The sequence below is a fragment of the Cajanus cajan genome, chromosome 7 (assembly GCF_000230855.2).
Source record: "Cajanus cajan strain Asha chromosome 7, NIPB_CcT2T_4, whole genome shotgun sequence".
Taxonomy (NCBI): Eukaryota; Viridiplantae; Streptophyta; class Magnoliopsida; order Fabales; family Fabaceae; genus Cajanus; species Cajanus cajan.
In genome coordinates, this window is record NC_138523.1 from 60757927 (window position 1) to 60778084 (window position 20158).

At 30.0% G+C, this 20158-nt stretch overlaps 1 protein-coding gene across 2 annotated transcripts; it reads left to right on the forward strand.

Moving 5' to 3' along the window:
• The first annotated feature begins 4223 nt into the window (after positions 1-4223).
• On the forward strand, positions 4224-10210 carry LOC109795001 (Noc2p family). 2 transcript variants are annotated; one of them, XM_020354398.3, is made up of 12 exons: positions 4224-4376; positions 4463-4511; positions 4613-4722; positions 5190-5261; positions 6090-6635; positions 6951-7253; positions 7884-8213; positions 8291-8497; positions 8631-8717; positions 9177-9271; positions 9361-9489; positions 9706-10210. In XM_020354398.3, the coding sequence occupies exons 2-12, from the start codon at positions 4490-4492 to the stop codon at positions 9917-9919; spliced, it is 2115 nt and encodes a 704-aa protein (XP_020209987.1). In that variant the 5' UTR covers positions 4224-4376; positions 4463-4489; the 3' UTR covers positions 9920-10210. The 2 variants fall into 2 exon arrangements, with proteins under 2 accessions (XP_020209987.1, XP_020209989.1); XM_020354400.3 differs by having other exon boundaries at positions 4243-4376; positions 4472-4511.
• The last annotated feature ends 9948 nt before the right edge of the window (positions 10211-20158 follow it).

A 20158-nucleotide genomic window follows, 5' to 3' on the forward strand; every position in this document is an offset into this window, starting at 1 on the left:
GACCATTAAGAACAAATATCCGCTTCCCCGAATAGATGACTTAATGGATCAACTGAGGGGAGCATCCGTTTTCCCAAAGATCGACTTGAGGTCAAGTTATCACCAGATCAGGATGAAGGAGGGTGACATATCGAAGACTGGTTTCAGGACTAGGTATGGTCACTACGAGTATGTTGTGATGCTGTTTGGTGTGACCAACGCCCCGGCTGTGTTCATGGATTACATGAACAGAATCTTCCGGCCGTTCTTAGATAAGTTTGTTGTGATGTTTATTGATGACATCTTGATTTATTCAAGGACCCGGGAAGAGCATGGAGAGCACTTGAGGGTGGTGCTGGAGATTTTGAAGGTGAAGCAGCTATACACTAAGCTTTCGAAATGAGAGTTCTAGTTGGATGAGGTGAAGTTCTTGGGACATGTGATCTCAGCTGAGGGGATTGCTGTTGATCCGGCTAAGGTGGAGTCGGTGTTACAGTGGGAGCGTCTAAGAACTGTCACTGATATTAGGAGTTTTGTGGGTTTGACGGGTTACTATAAGAGGTTCATTGAGAGATTCTCCGAGATAGTGGCGCCTTTAACCCAGTTGACGAGGAAGGAGCAACCGTTCATTTGGACAGATGCTTGTGAGCGGAGTTTTGATGAGCTGAAGAGGAGGTTGACTACTTCTCCTGTGCTGGTGTTGCCAGATTCTGGTGAGCCCTTTGATGTGTATTGCGAGGCTTCTCACCAAGGTCTAAGGTGTGTGCTGATGCAAAATAGGAAAGTAGTGACATATGCTTCAAGGCAACTGAAGAATCATGAGAGAAATTATCCCACTCATGACTTGCAGTTAGCAGCTGTGGTGTTTGCCTTGAAGGTATAGAGGCATTATTTGTATGGTGCTCGGTTCAATGTCTTCAGTGATCACAAAAGTCTGAAGTACTTGTTTGATCAGAAGGAGCTGAACATGAGGCAGAGGCGGTGGATGGAGTTTCTAAATGATTATGACTTCCAGTTGATGTATCATCCTGGTAATGCCAATGTTGTGGCGGACGGGCTGAGTAGGAAATTCATCCACATGTCTGGTATGATGGTGAGAGAGCTGGAGCTGGTAGAGGAGTTCAGAGATATGAACCTCTGTGTGGAGTTAGCTCAGGATCACATTAGTTGTGGAATGATTACTATAACTAGTGAGTTCTTGAGGCAGGTTGAACAGAAACAGTTGCAGGATGTTGAGCTGGTGAAACTTCTTGGTTTGCTGGGAACTGAAAAAATATTTTTTTTAATTTTTTCATCAGTCCTTCCAAAAGTTTTCTTTCTCTCTCCAAAACTTTTTTTTCTTCTCTTCTTCTCCTTTTTTTTTATTTCTTCCTCCAAAATTCACATTCCCTGTTATAAAAAAAACTCATAAATTTATTTTATTTTTATTTACTAAAATAGTACATCAAATAATTTTGTTAATATTTATACAATAATTTCTTAATCATTATTTTATAAAATATAAATAAATTATTTTTAACTTTTAAAATTTCTGACTCTTAATTGTTAATCATGGTTATATATATATATATGATTTATTTATCACATTTTATTATTATTTAACTTTTTTTGTAAATTACAATTAGATGAATGGGGACTAGTAATTTTTTTTTATCATTTTTAATATTATTATGATGTATAATATCATTTTTAAGAACTATTTAGTTACTTTTTATAACTTTATTTTACTTTCAGTCAAACAATTAATAATTTGTTTTTGAAATTTTTAAAATGAGATAACATCTTATATATACTTAAATAATGGTACATCTAAACACTTTAAAATTATATAAATATTTGTTAATATGTATATATAAATACAAGTTACGAAATTTTAAGCACTTATATAATATAAATTCTAATTACATAAAAGTTTATTATAAAAGATTTTAAATAAATTGTTTATCCAAATGAGTCAGAGTCATCAAAATAAATTCAAAATATCTTATAAATTACCTATAAAAATATTTTATAAGTTTGTCCAAATATTCTAATAAAAACTAATATAATAAGATAAGTAAATATATAAAAGTATGTTGTCTATAAAATATTTATTTATTTATTATGAATGCAACAATATGCCTCGTATTAAAATTAACACGTGATAAATATTGAAGAATTCATTTTTATATTGAAAGTTAGTTTCATAGAGCGACAATTTTTTTTTTAAATTATAATATTATTAATGTTAAGTTAAAATATGACATTAGATCCCTCATATTTAATAAGTTTTAATGATAACAAATAATATATTTTTTAGTAAGAAAACGCTTTATAAAAGTCATTGTTTTAGATCTTGTAACACGAAATAACGTCTATAAGACAAAATAAATTATACGAAGCAAATCAAACAAAACATACAAACTGTTCTTAACAATCATTATTTATTGTGATTGACGCTATTAAATTTTCAAATGAATGTTTCATACTTTAACAGATTGAAAACCGTTGTTTTGAAAATCACATTTTGTTAGAAGTATATAAAAACATATAAGGCATCATAACAAATGACAAAGATCCCGAAGTTCACAAAAAAAGACGCTGAAAAATGACTACATTCTCATTGTACACTAACTTTAATTCTTGTTGTTCCCGTTTTGCTATTCTACTCTAATAAGTAACTTGATCCATCAAAGACAAAGAGTACGTCTATGTGAAAGACATTAATTTAAGTATTTAATACACCAACAAATACTTCTCATCTTTCTATAGATCAGATGAAGGAGTAAGACAAAACAATTTTATGAATTTGACTTAAGAAGCTACAATAATCATTTCTTTCAAAACTAATATATAAGAAGCTATAAAACTCAATAAAAGAAGAGAAGCGATACATTGAAAAATTATGAGATATAATATACATCCCATAGAAAATTTTTTTCAAAAATTTTCTTGTACTTAAACAATTTGTTATAATCACGTTTAAAAGAGACGACAAATGTAACCTTGTAATACTTTCATAACTATTATATAAGGTAGAGTCTAGAGAGGTTTGACTGTAAAAAAATATTTAAGATTAAGCATAGAGAGACTTATTTGTAAAAATAATATTTTAGTAGTGACTTAAAGAGGTCAATAAAAAAACACTTGTTTGAGTCAAAAATAAATTGAAAAAAAAAACTTATAATTTTGTTGAAAGTTGATGGAACTTATAATTTTACTATAAATTTTAAATTTTAAATGTTTGAAATTATAATTCTTTTGATCGGTTAATTTAATTCAAAAATTTTAATTTAGCAAAGACAATTTAATTTTTATCATATAGAAAAGTAACATTTTAGTATAAGTTTAAAAATTGAATATTAAATTTTGTCAAAGATAAATATTAGTCAAATATTGAATATCTAAAGTAAATTAATTAGGATAAAAATGAAAGAGAAAAAAATTAAGAACATATAAATTACAAGTCACTCTAATTATTTTATAGAAACAAATTTTTAAAATAAGTTTATGTACTAAATTAATTTATTTTGATTAAACAAACTTATAAATCGGTCAAGAGATCAAATACCTTACCAAACACATATTTTTAAAATTTATCAAAATCTCAATTTAATATATCTCTTAAAGTTATTAACTATATTAATAATAATAATAATAAAACAATAATTAAACTTAAATACTCAAACATCTCATATAAAGTGGTATGATAAGTCACAATTTGAGTTCTCATCAAAAGAGATCCCATTTTTTATTCCTAATATTAGATAGAAATGCAAATAAATTAGATTATGTCAAATTTTAAATATATAGGTCAAATATGTTTTATAAAATTAAAATATAAATCTGATCAATTATTTATCATAATTTTTTTTAGGATTTGAATGTCTTTTTAAAAATTTAGTTTGATTTATTAATCCATTAATCTATTTTAAAATTTATTTTATATTAACGCTATTAAATAGACTCATTAATTTAATTTTAAATAAATCAAAAAAATTATTTTTAAATATGCATATGATTTTTTTTTATTTTTATGATAAAAAATATTTTTATTTTATTATTATTAAAATATAAAATAAAAAAAATTAACATATACCGACGTATATCCATGTGCAGATGTAGTGAAAGATTAAATGTATATATTATTTATTTATTAAGGGTTATTTTTGTACTTTAATTATTATGCCCTTGAAAAATATAAGACTAAAATTCAAGCGAGTAAAAACTTTAGGAACCAAAATTTATCTCAAACCAAAGTTTAAGAATCTGCCCACAAACAAGTTTAAGAAATTATAAAGTTTGAAAAATGAGAATAAGCACGTGGCGGGGGAGAACAAAAAATAACCCTCTTTCTTCTCTTCTATGTGACGCCGCCGAAGCTGCAACCACAACACCATCACCATTCACCCACTTAGGTCTTTACTTCACTTTCTTCTTTTCACTTTTTCAACCTTCATTCTTTGTATTGTACGTTAATCTTTTCTTCTTTGTCCCTCAAAAGTGTAAACAGGTTTTTGATTCAACCAAGATGGACTCAGTAGATGATACAGGTTTTTACGAGTTTTTTTTTTCCTCTTTCAAGTTTGGTTTTTAAAATTGTGTCAAATCTTTATTATTATTTTTTTGGTGATTTTTGTTGTGGGTGTATCAGAGAGGACTTTGGATGGAGGGAGCAATGTAAGACGAAGGAGCATAAAAAAATCCGTGTCTGGGAGTGGAGCACGAGAGCATAAGGAGCAATTGCAGAAACTTCAGGAGAAGGTTAAGCTTTTTTGGCTTGGGGTTTCTTAGGATATGGTAGCAATAGCATTATGATATATGTGGTTTAACTTTATTTATTTTCATATTGCGCTATGAATTAGGATTAAGGTCCATTATGTATTCATGTTGCTCGTTCTTGTTCTTGTTTGAACGGTTCTCTGTAGTTTAGTTGAATGAGTTCTCTAGTTCTGTATTCATTGTCTCGAGAAAGCATGCAAGTGCTTCAAGTTTTATTGGAGAAATTAGACATACTGGTAGTCACTGGGACTGTATTTGGATGAGGTTTAATGACAGGGAAGACAAAGACAATGAAAGGCTTCAATTTAGGTTTTGATAAAGTAATTCATTGATGCAAATGTTTGCATTTGTGAAATTGGATTTAGATGGTGCTTGATAGGGAATTATCTTTTTCTATACTTATTTACTACATTCTATTGGTGATGTTATTAACAGCTTTTCCCTTTCAGGACCCAGAATTTTATGAGTTCTTGAAAGAGCATGACACGGAATTGCTTCAATTCAGTGATGATGATGTAGACGTGAGTATATTACATTTAGACTCTTTATATTCATCATTTTTCTACACCGTGCATAAACTGAATTGGATACGGGGTCAGTGAAATATTATTGACTGGCATTTCAACCATCACTAGACATTGACAAGTTTTGTTTGTTTAATTAGAATGCTTCGATTATCTTTCTCATGCATTTTTTTTTCTTTTAGGAGGATGAGATTATCCTCTGTATCATGTTCTTATTTCTCACGTTTTTTTTCATTCCAAAAAATGGCAATTTTTGCTTTTTTTTTTTTTCAGTTAAATGAGCATTTGGTTTTCCTATAGAGACATCTTTGTGGCACAAGTCTACTTGGATCTTATGATTTATCCTTTTTTTATGATAGAAATTTTTTTATGATGCTTCTTGTGTGTTTTCTGGTGAATTAGTTCTAAAGGAATCTCTATATTTTCAAGGTTTTATGTTAAATAGGAAATTTGGATCCTTTTTTCCATGTTATATTTAGGGTTTTATGTTCATGATTCTATTTAGTGCATCACTCTTTATTATTTCAGTTGAATCTCTATTATGATATGCCAAGAGATTGATCAGTTTTGTTCTATTTTCTAGCTTAATATTTATCCTCCACTATCATATACTTACTCTCTTCTTTTTTTTCTCCTGAAGCTGCAAATTCTTGTTATCATTTTTTTTTCTTTCTCTTTTTCTCCTCTTTTTATAATTTTGAATTATCTTAAAAATATTGGTTTTGGTTTTGTGTAGTTTGCTTATTTATACATATTACTAAATAGCTCAATTTGATGCTTTCTTAGCATTAAAAACTTTTAAACTGTTTTGCTTCTTTTCTCCAGGAAGATGTGGGCACAGACATGGAAGATGGAGATCTACAGCTAGATGAGGAGGCTACTGAGCATGAAATTCAAGAGAAGGAACCAAAATCCTCTAAGGAAGTTTTAACTACTTCTATGGTTGATTTGTGGTGCAAATCAATCCAAGAAAATGGAAGCTTAAGTGCGGTTCGTTCCCTGATGAGGGCTTTCAGGACAGCATGCCACTATGGTGATGATGGGCAGAACGAGTCTACAACAAAGCTTAGTTTAATGTCTAGCGCTGTATTCAACAAAGTAATGTTGACTGTACTTAATGAAATGGATGGAATACTAAGAAGTTTGATGAAGCTTCCTGCTTCTGGTGGAAAGAAAGAGATCATAACAGATTTAATGGCCACAAAGCATTGGAAGAGTCATGGCCATTTAGTAAAGTCTTACCTTGGAAATGCTCTCCATGTTTTGAACCAAATGACTGACACACAAATGATATCATTTACTTTACGCCGGCTTAAATATTCTTTGGTGTTTTTGGCTGCTTTTCCTTCACTCTTGAGGAAATACATTAAGGTACAAGTAACCCGTTGTTCTTCCAATCAATGTTCTCCACAGTATTCATTTATTACATCAATGAGCACTACTGATTTTAAGTCTATTGCATATGTCTTCTAATGAATATTGATTGTGATACCCTTTGGTTCTCTACAGTAATTCTATTATAGCTCAATTAGATAAACAGATAGACAGCAGACAACTAAAGCCTTTTTGAATCTTTCATGATTTATATTTTATAGGGACAGATTTTGCCCCCTTCCCCCCTTTACATTCTGGGACACATAACTTGTTCATTGATTTGTCAACTAACTCTCATAATGATTTTGTCAGGTGGTCCTTCATTTCTGGGGTACTGGTGGAGGTGCTCTTCCTGTTGTTTCATTTCTATTTATGAGAGATTTATGTATCCGTATTGGGTCTGGCTGCATAGATGAATGCTTCAAAGGAATATATAAAGCCTATGTTTTGAATTGCCACTTTGTAACTGCCATGAAACTTAAACACATTCGTTTTCTTGGCAATTGCATCATTGAACTTCTTGGTGTGGATCTTCCAACTGCATATCAACATGCCTTCATTTACATCCGGCAACTGGCTATGATTTTAAGGGAGGCACTTAATACAAAAACTAAGGTGCTGTTTTATTTGTCCGGTACATGCTATTTTCTTATTAGGCACTGTAAGAAGTGCCTCTCAACAATCTTTTTAAATTTAATTTGTAGTTATCCTAACAAACTGGTTATATTTAGATTTTAATTACTGTTGCTTCTTAGTTCTTACAAGTTTGGCATAATTTTCTATTATTTTCTTCTTTGCTCTTTTCAGCATCATCTGGTTCTTGAACCCTACATGTTAAGCCTTCAAAGTTCTGTTATTGTCTGTTACTGTTACAAGGCACTATTGATATTGTTGAAAAAGTAGAGTCAATAATAAGGGTACGTTGGTGTAGACAGGGGTTGAGAAAATATAGAAAGGCTGTAGGTTGAAGAATGAAATTAGCACAAATTTTCTCTACGCACCAGTATTAGACTAGAGGGAAGAGTATTAAATTGTGCACCTGTCAAGTTTCAAACACCCCTCAACCCTGATACAATCAATACCTAGAAACAATCCACCAATAAATCACTGTTGAATTTAGTGCATTAGCCTTTTATTAATATTCTTGTTTGATTGGAGCTTTTCACAAATTGAAATGATATTTTTGTGCTTTTCTGGCGCTGCTTTATGGTCCTTATTTTTCTCTTTCCCGACTGTATTCTTTAGGAAGCTTTTCGCAAGGTTTACGAGTGGAAATTCATGAACTGTCTTGAACTTTGGACTGGTGCTATCTGTGCCTACAGTTCAGAATCTGATTTCACACAACTTGCATATCCACTGACCCAAATAATTTCTGGGGTAGCCCGTCTGGTCCCCACAGCCAGATATTTTCCCCTAAGGTTGAGATGTGTAAGAATGCTGAATCAGATTGCAGCTTCTACCCATTCTTTTATACCAGTGTCTATGCTCCTTTTGGACATGCTGGAGATGAAAGAATTGAATAGACCCCCTACAGGAGGTGTTGGCAAAGCTGTTGACTTGCGCAGTATACTGAAGGTATTCATAACATGAATCAAATTTTCAATGTGCACTTTTTGAGTTCCACCTAACCTTGAGGAATTCATCCATATTAGGTTAGCAAGCTGACCCTAAAGACACGAGCATTTCAAGAGGCTTGTGTTTTTTCTGTGGTTGAAGAGCTTGCTGAGCACTTGGCACAGTGGAGTTATTCCGTTGCATTCATGGAGTTGTCTTTTATTCCACTTGTGAGGTTGCGTAGCTTTTGCAAATCAACCAAGGTAGAGAGGTTTCGGAAAGAAATGAGGCACCTTATACGCCAGGTATTTCTATAAAAATGGTAAAAAATGCAATGGTGGTACTTGGATTTACTTGTAAGAAATGAGGCACCTTAATCATTGGCATGCAGCAATTTTCATAGCATTTATTTCTAATTTTTCATTTTTCCACATTCAGATTGAGGCTAGTTCTGACTATGTGAATGGGAAGCGCATGTCAGTTTCCTTTTTACCTAATGACCCTTCAGCAGCATCTTTTCTCGAGGTTTGAACAGTTTCCCTTTACTTCTGTGGAATGAGTTTTGACTGTTTATATGTCCCTAATTTGGACGAATGAGTCAGGGCATGACACTCAATTGTGGTATCATATTTATATCAAAATTATACAGTAAGATAAACTGGATCTGTACAATAACGGATGTACCTAAGTTACTAAGAAAATAGATACCTATAAATATGTACACTAAATAATGAGTACCTTTTTCATTCATTTATTTTCTTAAATTCTTCCAAGTTCTCTGTCTCTCCTCTCTTATGATGACATGAAGTCTTTTTATTAATATTTAATGTTTTACAGTTTACATGTTACTTTCTTTTCCTTTAGTTTTTTATATCAAGCGTTTGGGCTTTATCTTCCCTCCTATTTCATGCCTCGGAATTATTGTACTTTATTTAAATGCAATTTATATTTGAGGTTTGAAAAGAGTGAAATTGATCATATTAGGATGAAAAAAAGTCGGCTTCTAGTGCACTGTCAAAGTACGTCATGACACTCCGCCAGAGAGCAGAACAAAAAAATAATTCATTAATGGAATCCAGGTATGAACTTTGAACTCAAGTTCAATCACAGGCATTGCTATATCCATCAAGTAGGATAGAGGTTTCTAACATAAATTGAGATTTTGCAGTGTTATTGTGGGAGAAGAATCATCCAAATTTGGGAATGAAATATCAGAAAGTGATGAAGAGGATGCAAGAAAGAATGAGGAGGGTGCCGCCGTCTTTAGTTCATCCTGGTTACCTGGAAATGACTCTAAGTATGTTTCTCTCTCTCTCTCTCTCTCTCTCATTCTCTAGGAAATTCAGTTGCATACAATTATCATTCAGCACTTATCCAGTGGTTGGAAGGAGAACTTTGCCAGTCCATAATAAACAATAATTCTACTTAATTCGAACAAAATTGTTTCTAATAGAGAATACCTGTTGCACAAGTTTCTTTTTTGTACGTCTGTCTGAGCATGCTTTGCTTTCAGAATTAAACAACCTACAGAAACCAAAAGAAAGAGGAAAAAACAGCAGAAAGAGAAAGCCATTGATGACGATGTTGTGGAGGACTTGGTACTTAGTTCTGACGAAGATTTTCCTTCTAGCCACAGCCCTTCTGAGAAAAATGACAACATAGATCATTTACCTCCAAAACAAAAACGCAAGCAGAAGCACAGAACAAAAAGGTTGAAAAATAAATAAATAAATCTGGCTTGGAAGGGAAATATTGACTTGTCTAGTTAGCGACCTCTCTCTATTCTGGATTCATACTTCTATGAGTAAAGTATGAGAGATAAAAGTTTTGATAGTTTTATCAATCGTTTCCACAGTACCCGCGAGGTAAAGACATATCTGAATGTAATGGCAGCTGCAATTATATTTTTTTTACATTATTCCATTGTGAATGGAAAATGATATTGTGGAGCATAATGGCAACACCATTCACTATTTTTACGAGTGTAATTTGTTTGATAATAGACTATTGTTCTCAGATGGAATGTGTGGAATTACCCTTCGCTCTCCTTTATTTTTCTTTGATCTGTTATAAAATTGTAAATGTCTAACTTGTAAATTACTGTTTGATTTTTTTTAATTAAATTTAATACATTTTGAAATTAAAAGTATGGAAGAATGTTTGGAAACAATTCTAGAATTTAATTTCGACACATATTAATCAATCTTTAGAAATTTGATTTTGGTCCTCTGGTAGCGAGTTGTAAATCACTTGAAAAGTTTCTAAAATGACTGTCGAAAATTTAGTTTTGGAATATTCAAATTTCAAAATATAATATTATTGCTTGTACAAGATAGCTTTGTAGCTTTAACCATGCCTCATTATAACAATTTTTGGTAAACCAATTTGTGTAGGATGTGTTTGACTGAGTAAGTAAATATTTTTAAAACATTGCCAAACAAATTGGCCAACGTACTAGTTCAAAGTTAAAAATTGAAACATGATCGAATTGACATTGATGTTGATATTAATATTATTGAAACATTATATTGCAGTTGTTTCCCTATAAAGTGTTGATCATGCATTTGCGATGGAGCGTATCAATTAATTAAATTAAATCAATCTAGTCCATAAAATCCCTCTCCCTCTTGTCTTCTACGCTGAACTGCTCTCTGCATTTTATAGGAAGTGTTTTTTTTTGTCGTTAGTTGGTTCAGTTTTCATGGATTCTGGACTTGTTCTATTGTCCCATGCTTGTTCAGTCACAACTGGTACCTATCTCTCTGCTTTAATAACTAGTTACTTTCTTCCTCCATTTTTCGTCTAGTTCTTTGTTCAATTTTTCATTACAAAATTATTTGCTGACTTTGGTAATTGTAGGTGGAAATCTCTGCTGGAATATACATTCCGCCAACAATATTTACTATGCAAGTATGTCTCACATATTCTCCTCTTTCTTTAACTAACCTTTATTATCATTACTTCTTGTTTTGTTCATCTGTTAAGTGAACTGTATTGTAAATCTTGTTTGAACAAATTTTTCAACAAATACTTTTATAAGAAAAAATAAGTTAGAGAAAAAGCCTATTTTTGAAAAAATCAGATGAGAAAAATCCTTCAAATTAATTTATGCATAAATTAGTTTTATCTGATAACAAAATTATTTTATTTTATGTTATTGTGTTTTATCTTATGAAAAAATTATACAATCAGAACCAGCAATATTTTAACTTTTTTGTACTATTACTTTGCAAATATTGAACCTCCTCGTAGAAAAATATATAAGAATTTGTGCGCTTTATTTATTTTCTTTTAAACAGTAAAATATTTGTTTCTTTGAATGTTTTGTTTTATATCTTGCTTGTTAAATCTAATTTAGGGGCAACTATGTTATTTGTAAGGGTTATCTTTAACGTCGTTTGCATTGTATAAGTGTTTATTAAATAATATTAATTTGCTAATAGGAATTTTATGTAAGTGGATTTATTTTTCTCAATTAAAAAAACTAAAATAAAAATCAATCATTAAAAGTAATTTCCACTTTGTTTTTCACAGGCATTAAGCATAACTTCATCGTCGTTCCTTGCAATAGAAAAACTATCAAATATATCTCAATTACTTTTTATTGATGTGTTACAAGTGGGACTCCAAATATGTCATTTATCTTTAAATTTGTAAACTATCTTTTAAATTCATTGATGTTTTGAATTTTTAAATACTTCAAGCTGTGGTACCTCAGATGTTTATCTCAATGTATATCAATGGTGTGAATCAATTGTTTGACTTTGAAATAGACAAGGTATGAAACTTATCATCACAAATAAATAATTTGGATCAATATTAAGTTTTTTTTAATCTATTTCGGGCTTATGTATTATTCAACTAAAAATATGATAATGATCAAATTCTTATCTAGTTTATCCAAAGTTGAATATTTGAAAACATATAAAAATGTGTATAGAAGAGCATTTGTTCAATCATAACAATTTGAGCATCTGATATGATTTTAACTATCAATCCATTTTTATATTTTAGTTTATCAAGCCTCCCAAATTATTATAGTCTTTGATATAGTCAAAAAGATGCAACCTTTTACAATTTACAATTTCTTTTTGTATGGTTTGTCTTATTAATAATCCTATGTTACATGTTTTACTGCAGATGAATTAATCATATCTTCCATTAGCATTTAGACAATTATCCATTAAAGTTGTTGTTATTATCTTTGCATCATTTTTAACTCTGGTATCATATAAATTCATTCATTTCTATAATGATATTATTTTGCAAAAGCTTCATTGAAAAGGTAAAAGGAAGGTTATGTTTTATTCTTTTACAGAGTATTTGGCTAAACTAGATAATAGGTTCTTAGTCATTGATTTTGAGACTTGCATCGATCTTTTTACTATGGACTAATTATTCAATCGATGTGAGTTTTATATGTAAACTTGCTTGTTTTCCCTTTATAATGTTTAAGACATAAGTATATAAAGATAACAAAAAAGAATCATGTGCAATAGGTAGAGTTGTTGATGGTGATGGGATGATTATTCTAGTTAAAGCCCTAACATCCAATGTCAATAACGACTCATCTCTATTTGTCTATCCCTTTGTGCCATCAAATGGATTATTATACAAGGTTTCGTGTGTATCATTAGGTTTGCCTGTGAAAGGTGAATCCCACCATTTTTTCAACCTTAGAGAATACTTAAAGCAAATGGAATATGATACAAATCAATAGGCTTATTAGGCTTATTTTTCTTTTATCAAGATGTTTATTACATATTATCTAAAAATAAATTTTAATGCACATACTATTCGAAAGAATTTTACATGTAGTATTTAGTGTCATATATATATATATATATAAAAGTTCATATGGTTAAACTTTGACTCATCAATTTAATTGAGTGACTCTAATGTAATACTTAAATTGAGTCGGTGATTAGTAATACTAAATTTGATAATTAAAAATAAAGATTTTCATTAAAAATAAACATATTAAATTACATTAAAAATAGATATGAACTCTCATTTAATACATTGAATAAATTTTTATATATTATTTTTTAGTGCTTAAATTTACATAACTTATTTTTAGATAACATACTTTTAGATTGACTTAAGTTAAATGAAGTTAAGTCAACAATCTAACCATGTTTAGGACTACATACAAACAAATATTATATATTTATAAATGGGTTTCAACTAACTAAGGCTAAACGACCATTGTGGTTCACTTTTAGAAACAATATACTAAAATGGGGCTGTTTTGAAATATTTTACACCTTTGGGGCTGTTTTATTGGGTGTCGCTATGGCCCATAGCGACACCCATGACACGTGGCAAATTTGGGTCTGATTATAAGTCATGAACGTCATAGCCTATAACGCCTTAATTCGGCTAATAGTAAAGTCGTTATAGCCTATAACACAACATTTATATAAATAATATAAAAAATATAATTATAAATTTTAAAATAGAAAAAAAAATATGTGAAGAAAAAACGAATAAAAATAACGTAATATAAGAAAAATAAATAAATTTTGATGAAAAATAATAATTAAAGTATAAAATAAAAATAAAAAAAATGTGGGGCGCTATGGCCCATAACGGGACTCAGGCGCTATGGCCCACAACGCATGTCTTATAATATTTTGAAAATATAAAATTTGTTAAATAATTTATAAAAAAATTTAGGATAAAAGCGAAAAAAAGAATTGAAATAAGAAAAAATAAAAATTTTAAAAATTAATTAATATAATGTGAAAAAAAATTTAAAAACGAAATAAAAATGAAATAACTGGGGCGCTATGGCCCATAGCGGGAGTGAGGCGCTATGGGCCATAGCACCTGTTTCAAATTATTTATAATATTTTAAAAATATAAAAATGCATAAAATAATATATAAATTTTTTTGGATAAAAGCAAAAAAAGAATTGAAATAAGAAAATTTGTAAATTTATAAAAATAAGTAATATAATGTAAAAAAAAAATTAAAAACGAAAAAAAAATATATATAACATAGCGCCCCACATGCGCGATGGCCCATAGCGCCTCCTGCAGTGGCCAACTGCTGGTTACCACGTGTTAATTTAGGCGCGAGGGCCCATAGCGCCTCTTTCAATGCCCAACTGCTGGTTACCACGTGCCAATTTAACTGCAGGCGTGACCAATGAGAAGGTGACACGTGGCAGTTTGGGTTAAAAATTTGATTTTTACAGCTATAAAATCACCGAGATGGTCCCCTCCCCCAGTTTCACTTTCACGTTTCCTTCCTCTTCAGGTAAGTTTCTCTTCTCTTTTTTATTTTTTAGTTTTCATAATTTGATTTTATTAAATATTTTATATTTATTTTATGTTTAGGTAAATAATAATTTTAACGTTTTAATTAGGTATTTTTTTATTTGGAGTTCTGCTGGTTGTTAGGGGTTCTTCGTTTGAGGTAAATTTTATTTTGAGGTTATATATATTTTTTTTAATATTTGAAAGTCGCTATAGGGTATTTAACTTTGCATATTTTATTTAGTTAATTAACCATTCCTACATATTAAATATTCAAAATCAGTGATATAAATTATTATTAATATAATATTATAAGTTGCAGTTGCAGAACTTACCTTGTATAAATGATGCAATTAGCTCAGAATCTAACTTATTATGATCTTGTGACAAAGACATGTTCAAACATGTATGACGTCCACCCCATTGAGTCACTTTCCACTTGTCAGATTTCTTTGACTTAATAGCTCTCATGTACCATCCACATCCATCATGCGCATTTGGACATCTAACAATCCACTTTGTCTTTTTCGATTCAACCACATAAAAACTCTGATGCATTCTCATTGCATTTTGCTTTACTGCATTTTTTACTGCATCTTTATTCTCAAACTCCAATCCAACATATAAATCTTCGCCAATAGACCAATTATTAGCCACATCCATCCCTGGGATTTCTTCTTCATCTGGATGACTCCAATTGATATTAGTGTAGTGAGGTAAATTACCCCAAAATTGACTTCCACCTAATTTAATCATAGTAAATATTTTTAATTCAATAATGTAAATTTAAACAAAATTTTTTAAACGAATAACACAAATTATTGACAAATTTAATTTTCAAATGTTACCTTCAGTAGATGGATACATTGAAATTGGTTCAACCATTGGACTTTGAACAATAGCATCTGACTCCACGTCACTATCAGATGCTTCACAATTATCGATTTCATCTTCATTTGATTCATCAATGCTTTCATATGACAATGAAACATGATAGTCTTCATCATCTTCGTCATCTTCATCTTCGTCTCTTGTCATCACCGGTGATCGTTCAATTGACAAATTTTCTAACGAAATGGTTGAAGATTCTAAGTTACCTATTTCAGCATGTAATTTCATTATTGGCATCACATTCTGACTCATAAAAGCTTCTATCATGCATTTTACATCATCATCGTCACTCAATTCCAATGAAGAATATCTGTTCTCATCATGCTGTGAAACAACAAATCTGTAAGTTACAGATAATATAACTTGATTTGACTTAAGATTAAATTTGTTGTGAATCCTTCTCTTTAATATATCCAAAGTTAAACCTCGTTTAATATACATCCCTTTTTTTGGTCCCTCAAATGTTACACCTTTTGGACTTTCATACATCCTTCCAGTGTAAATATAAGCTATAATTTGATCCATAATATCTGCAGAAAAATTTAAATATTAGTACAAATACATACAACTTATTTAAACTACAAAAAAATTTAATCATAAATACGAATTTAAAACTCAACTTAACAGGAGCAAAGAACCAACCAGATTGATTTAGTGGATAAATAACAAACAGTAACAAAAACAACAAATGAAGTAGAGATATCGATGTGATTTAGCAGAATGGAGAGGGGGTATATATACTGCAAGAGTCTACATCACATATAGCGACATCTACATAAATTATTTAATAAAAATTTAAAAAAATTGAAGTCGTTATGGGCCATAGCTCCGGTTTTAAAAATATATGTATTATTTTATAAATATAAAATTTGTTTAGAAATTTATAAAAAAAATAACGGATAAAAGGGAAAAAAAGGATTGAAATAAGAAAAAATTGTAAATTTTAAAAAATAAGTAATATAATGTAAAAAATAATTTAAAAACGAAAAAAAAAAAAACTAAAATTGGGGCTATGGGCCATAGCTCCACTCAGGCGCTATGGCCCATAGCGCCAGTTTAAAAAATATATCTAATATTTTTTAAATATAATATTTGTTTAAAAATTTATAAAAAAATAACGGACAAAAGGGAAAAAAAGGATTGAAATAAGAAAAAATTATAAATTTAAAAATATAAATAATATAATGTAAAAAATAATTTAAAAACGAAAAAAAAAAAACTAAAATTGGGGCGCTATGGGCCATAGCTCCGCTCAGGCGCTATGGCCCATAGCGCCAGTTTAAAAAATATATCTAATATTTTTTAAATATAATATTTGTTTAGAAATTTATAAAAAAAATAACGGACAAAAGGGAAAAAAAGGATTGAAATAAGAAAAAATTGTAAATTTAAAAAATATAAGTAATATAATGTAAAAAACAATTTAAAAACGAATAAAAAAAATAAAAATTGGGGCGCTATGGCCCATAGCTCCACTCCGGCGCTATGGCCCATAGCGCCATTTTAAAAAAATACATATTATTTATTTTAAAATTACAGTTTTATAAAACTTAATTTTCTTTTTATAATTATATAATAAATAGTTCAGTTTATTATGTTTATTTTACATTATTATTATTTTTGTTTTTTATTTTATTTTTTTCTTTACTTAGTGTCGCTATGGGCTACATAATTTTTTTAAGCCCATCAGCTGTGGTGGGCCAGCCTATAGCGACACTGATCCAGCCCAACTAAGCAAAAAAAAAAAAAAAACCACGTGTCATGGGTGTCGCTATAGCGACACCCAATAAAACAGTCCCAAAGGTGTAAAATGTTTCAAAACAACCCCATTTTGATATATTGTTTCTAAAAGTGCACCACAATAGTCGTTTAGCCACTAATTAAAGCTATTAGGTGAAGGTATATGAATTAGGGGTGTGCAAAAAATCCAAATTGATCTGAACCGATCCATAACCGATCCGATCCATATTGAAAAATCCGATCCATTTTGGAAAAAAATCCGAACCGAACCACTTTATAAAACCGGTTAAGTTATCCGATCCATTTTTACAAAGTGGATCGGTTCGGTTCGGTTTGGTTTTCTAAAAAAACCGATCCATATATGAGTAAAAAAGTGGATAACTGCACCGCACCGAACCGATCCAATTTAAAAAAAACCGATCCATATTTTAAAAAAACCAAACCGATCCACTTTATAAAAAATGGATCGGTTAACCGATCCACTTTTATAAAACGGTTCGATTCGGTTTGGATCGGTTTTTTGAAAAAACCGATCCATGAACACCCCTAATATGAATATTTAATTTGTAATACTATCACATCCCTTTATGCAAAAAGCCCTTTGGATTTAAGTGTGAAACAATGCATTGATCTACTTACCTTGTGCCAAGATTCAACATTTTTTTTATTATAAGGAAAAAGTGCCAATGGTTAAATTACAAATGCCATGGAGGCTTGGATACAATGTAATGACACCATTAAATAAACTCAATGCTCCCAAAGCATAACTTTGTGTTTGGATGAATTAACTTATCTTAAAATTTCAAAGAATTTTAAATATATAAAAATTAAATTAATATGATTTAATACTTTTATTTATAAAATATTTTATTCGAAAAAACAAGATAAAGGGGGAATCTAATCATTCTTTAGAAGTTAATTCTCAAGTCAAAAGCACCTTCTAAAATAATGAAAAAAATAAATCATTTAGTTAAAGTTTGTCTTCTAAAAATACCGAATACTTTCAAATTTTCTTTCTTTAAAATTCAAACATCTATTTTATGCTAAGTGATTTAAAATCCACTTGAACAAGTTCATTCACTTATTAAAATTAATTGTTCAAATACAAATCAAGCTACTCGATGATGATACATGAATATTTTCTAACAAGCACATTATTAAGGACTCATTTTAAAAAAAGAATGGTGATTGCAGTGAACTTTTCATATGCCTTTATTGAGATGGAAGAGACATCCATTGCTCGCAACAATGGTCATGATAGTTTCTTTGGCATTTATATTGCCAGTTACATCATTCCTTCACGTGCAGGTAGCTAATTGGGCTTTTTATAAGTCTTTAATTTTTTTGGTTTTATATCATGCATTATCAAAATCCTAAACTTATGAGAAAATTAACTATTTATTGATAATGTAAAATAGTTTTATATTATTATTTAACAGGAAATTATCGCATGGGTTATGTTTGTTGACTATTACAATAAATAATTGAAAAATATACCAACAACGAATTATAATTAATTGATAATATAAAAGTAGTTTACTCTGTCGATGCATAGTCATTAAACTGTTAACTTATATGCATTTTAATATTTAGGGAGAATAGTGAGTTTTATATTCGTTGTAGTAAATTGATATGTATATTTACACTGAAAGTTACTATGTCAACTGTAACTGTCTCATCTAAATAATAAAGAGCCTATAATTAACTAATTATCAATAAGTACAAACATTTACACATAAGTACCAAGCTATCACAAAATATCATCTTCTATATTGAGGCCAATTGTCTTTCCAAGATTACTCGTTTTTGTTGTTGTATTTATGAGCTTATTCTCTGCAGATATGACGTTGGCTAAGGTAAAGGTATTTAATTAGTTTCTTAAAATATGTTTCTTTTTAGCATTAAGTTTTCCATTCAATATTTGTAACTAATGTAAAACATTTTATTAGATTTATATAGGATATACATGATGTTGAAGAGGATAAAACATATGGTATTATACCTTTTTAAGTATGTTTGGGTAAAAAATAAGTATGTTTTTCAAATCTAACATTTCAACATAATTGGTTGTGTCATCTTGTATATCTTTTGGTTGTTCTTAATTTTTAGAGGTCACAAGTCTTGAAGGAATCACGTCAAGCATAATCCTTTCCACACTTGACAAGATGTATTTAGAGGTCCTTTGAAACTTTCACGCTTAACGTGATTACACTCATGTCAAGTGTTAATAGTTATGTAAGTATTTTGACTTTCACACTTAACGAGACTCATTCCACACTCGACATGATCAAGGCTGCAAGTATTTTGTAGTTCTCGTGCTTGACAAATCCAAGTTATCGCCCAATGTGATATCAATAAAACATGATTTGCATAATTTGCAAATTTACAAATATGAAAGTTCTATGATTTCTATGATTTTAATTTGTTAAAGGAGTATCTAAGGTCTAATTAGTCTACGTTTTTAGTTATGCAATTGCTAATATTTCGAACTCACTCTTATTCATAAGTCTAGATACGTACATCCTTAGCACTCATTGGGAATCCATATGTATTCATAGATTCATAATTACATACAAGTTTATAACCAACATATCAAATTACCAATACACATATGTTATGTATAAAACATTCAATTTCAAGACAAATTCACAAAAAGATTGGATTTAATCCCTCTCCAACATACATACACACATCCTAGGAATTAGGAGGCAAACCTACTACTCAACAGTTATCCTCCATCTTATAACGAGCTTCTCACTTTCCCTTACCTTAGTCGACACTAAATTGAGGGTTTTGATCTTCAAATTTTTTTCCTGCTTCAATTTTTCGCTTGTTCTTCAAACCACATGTGATCAGGTTTATGTGAGATGAGACAAACCTAGCTTAGTTAAAAGAAAAATCTATCCCTCACTTGCATGCATAATCCGTCGACAAAAGTCCACTTTAATTAAAAATTCAAATTTTAAAAAGATAAAAAGTAATCATATCTCTTATATATCCCTTAATTAATTACTTAGAAAATCTTTTAAAAGATAAATATATAATTATTAAATCAAGAATGTAATTTTTCA

Excerpts from the sequence above, each read along its gene's own strand:
- LOC109795001 (XM_020354398.3), top strand. The coding sequence starts at position 4,490 with ATGGACTCAGTAGATGATACAG. Across the intron at positions 4,723-5,189 it reads TGCAGAAACTTCAGGAGAAG|GACCCAGAATTTTATGAGTT; the intron begins GTTAAGCTTTTT and ends TTTCCCTTTCAG. Across the intron at positions 7,254-7,883 it reads CACTTAATACAAAAACTAAG|GAAGCTTTTCGCAAGGTTTA; the intron begins GTGCTGTTTTAT and ends TGTATTCTTTAG.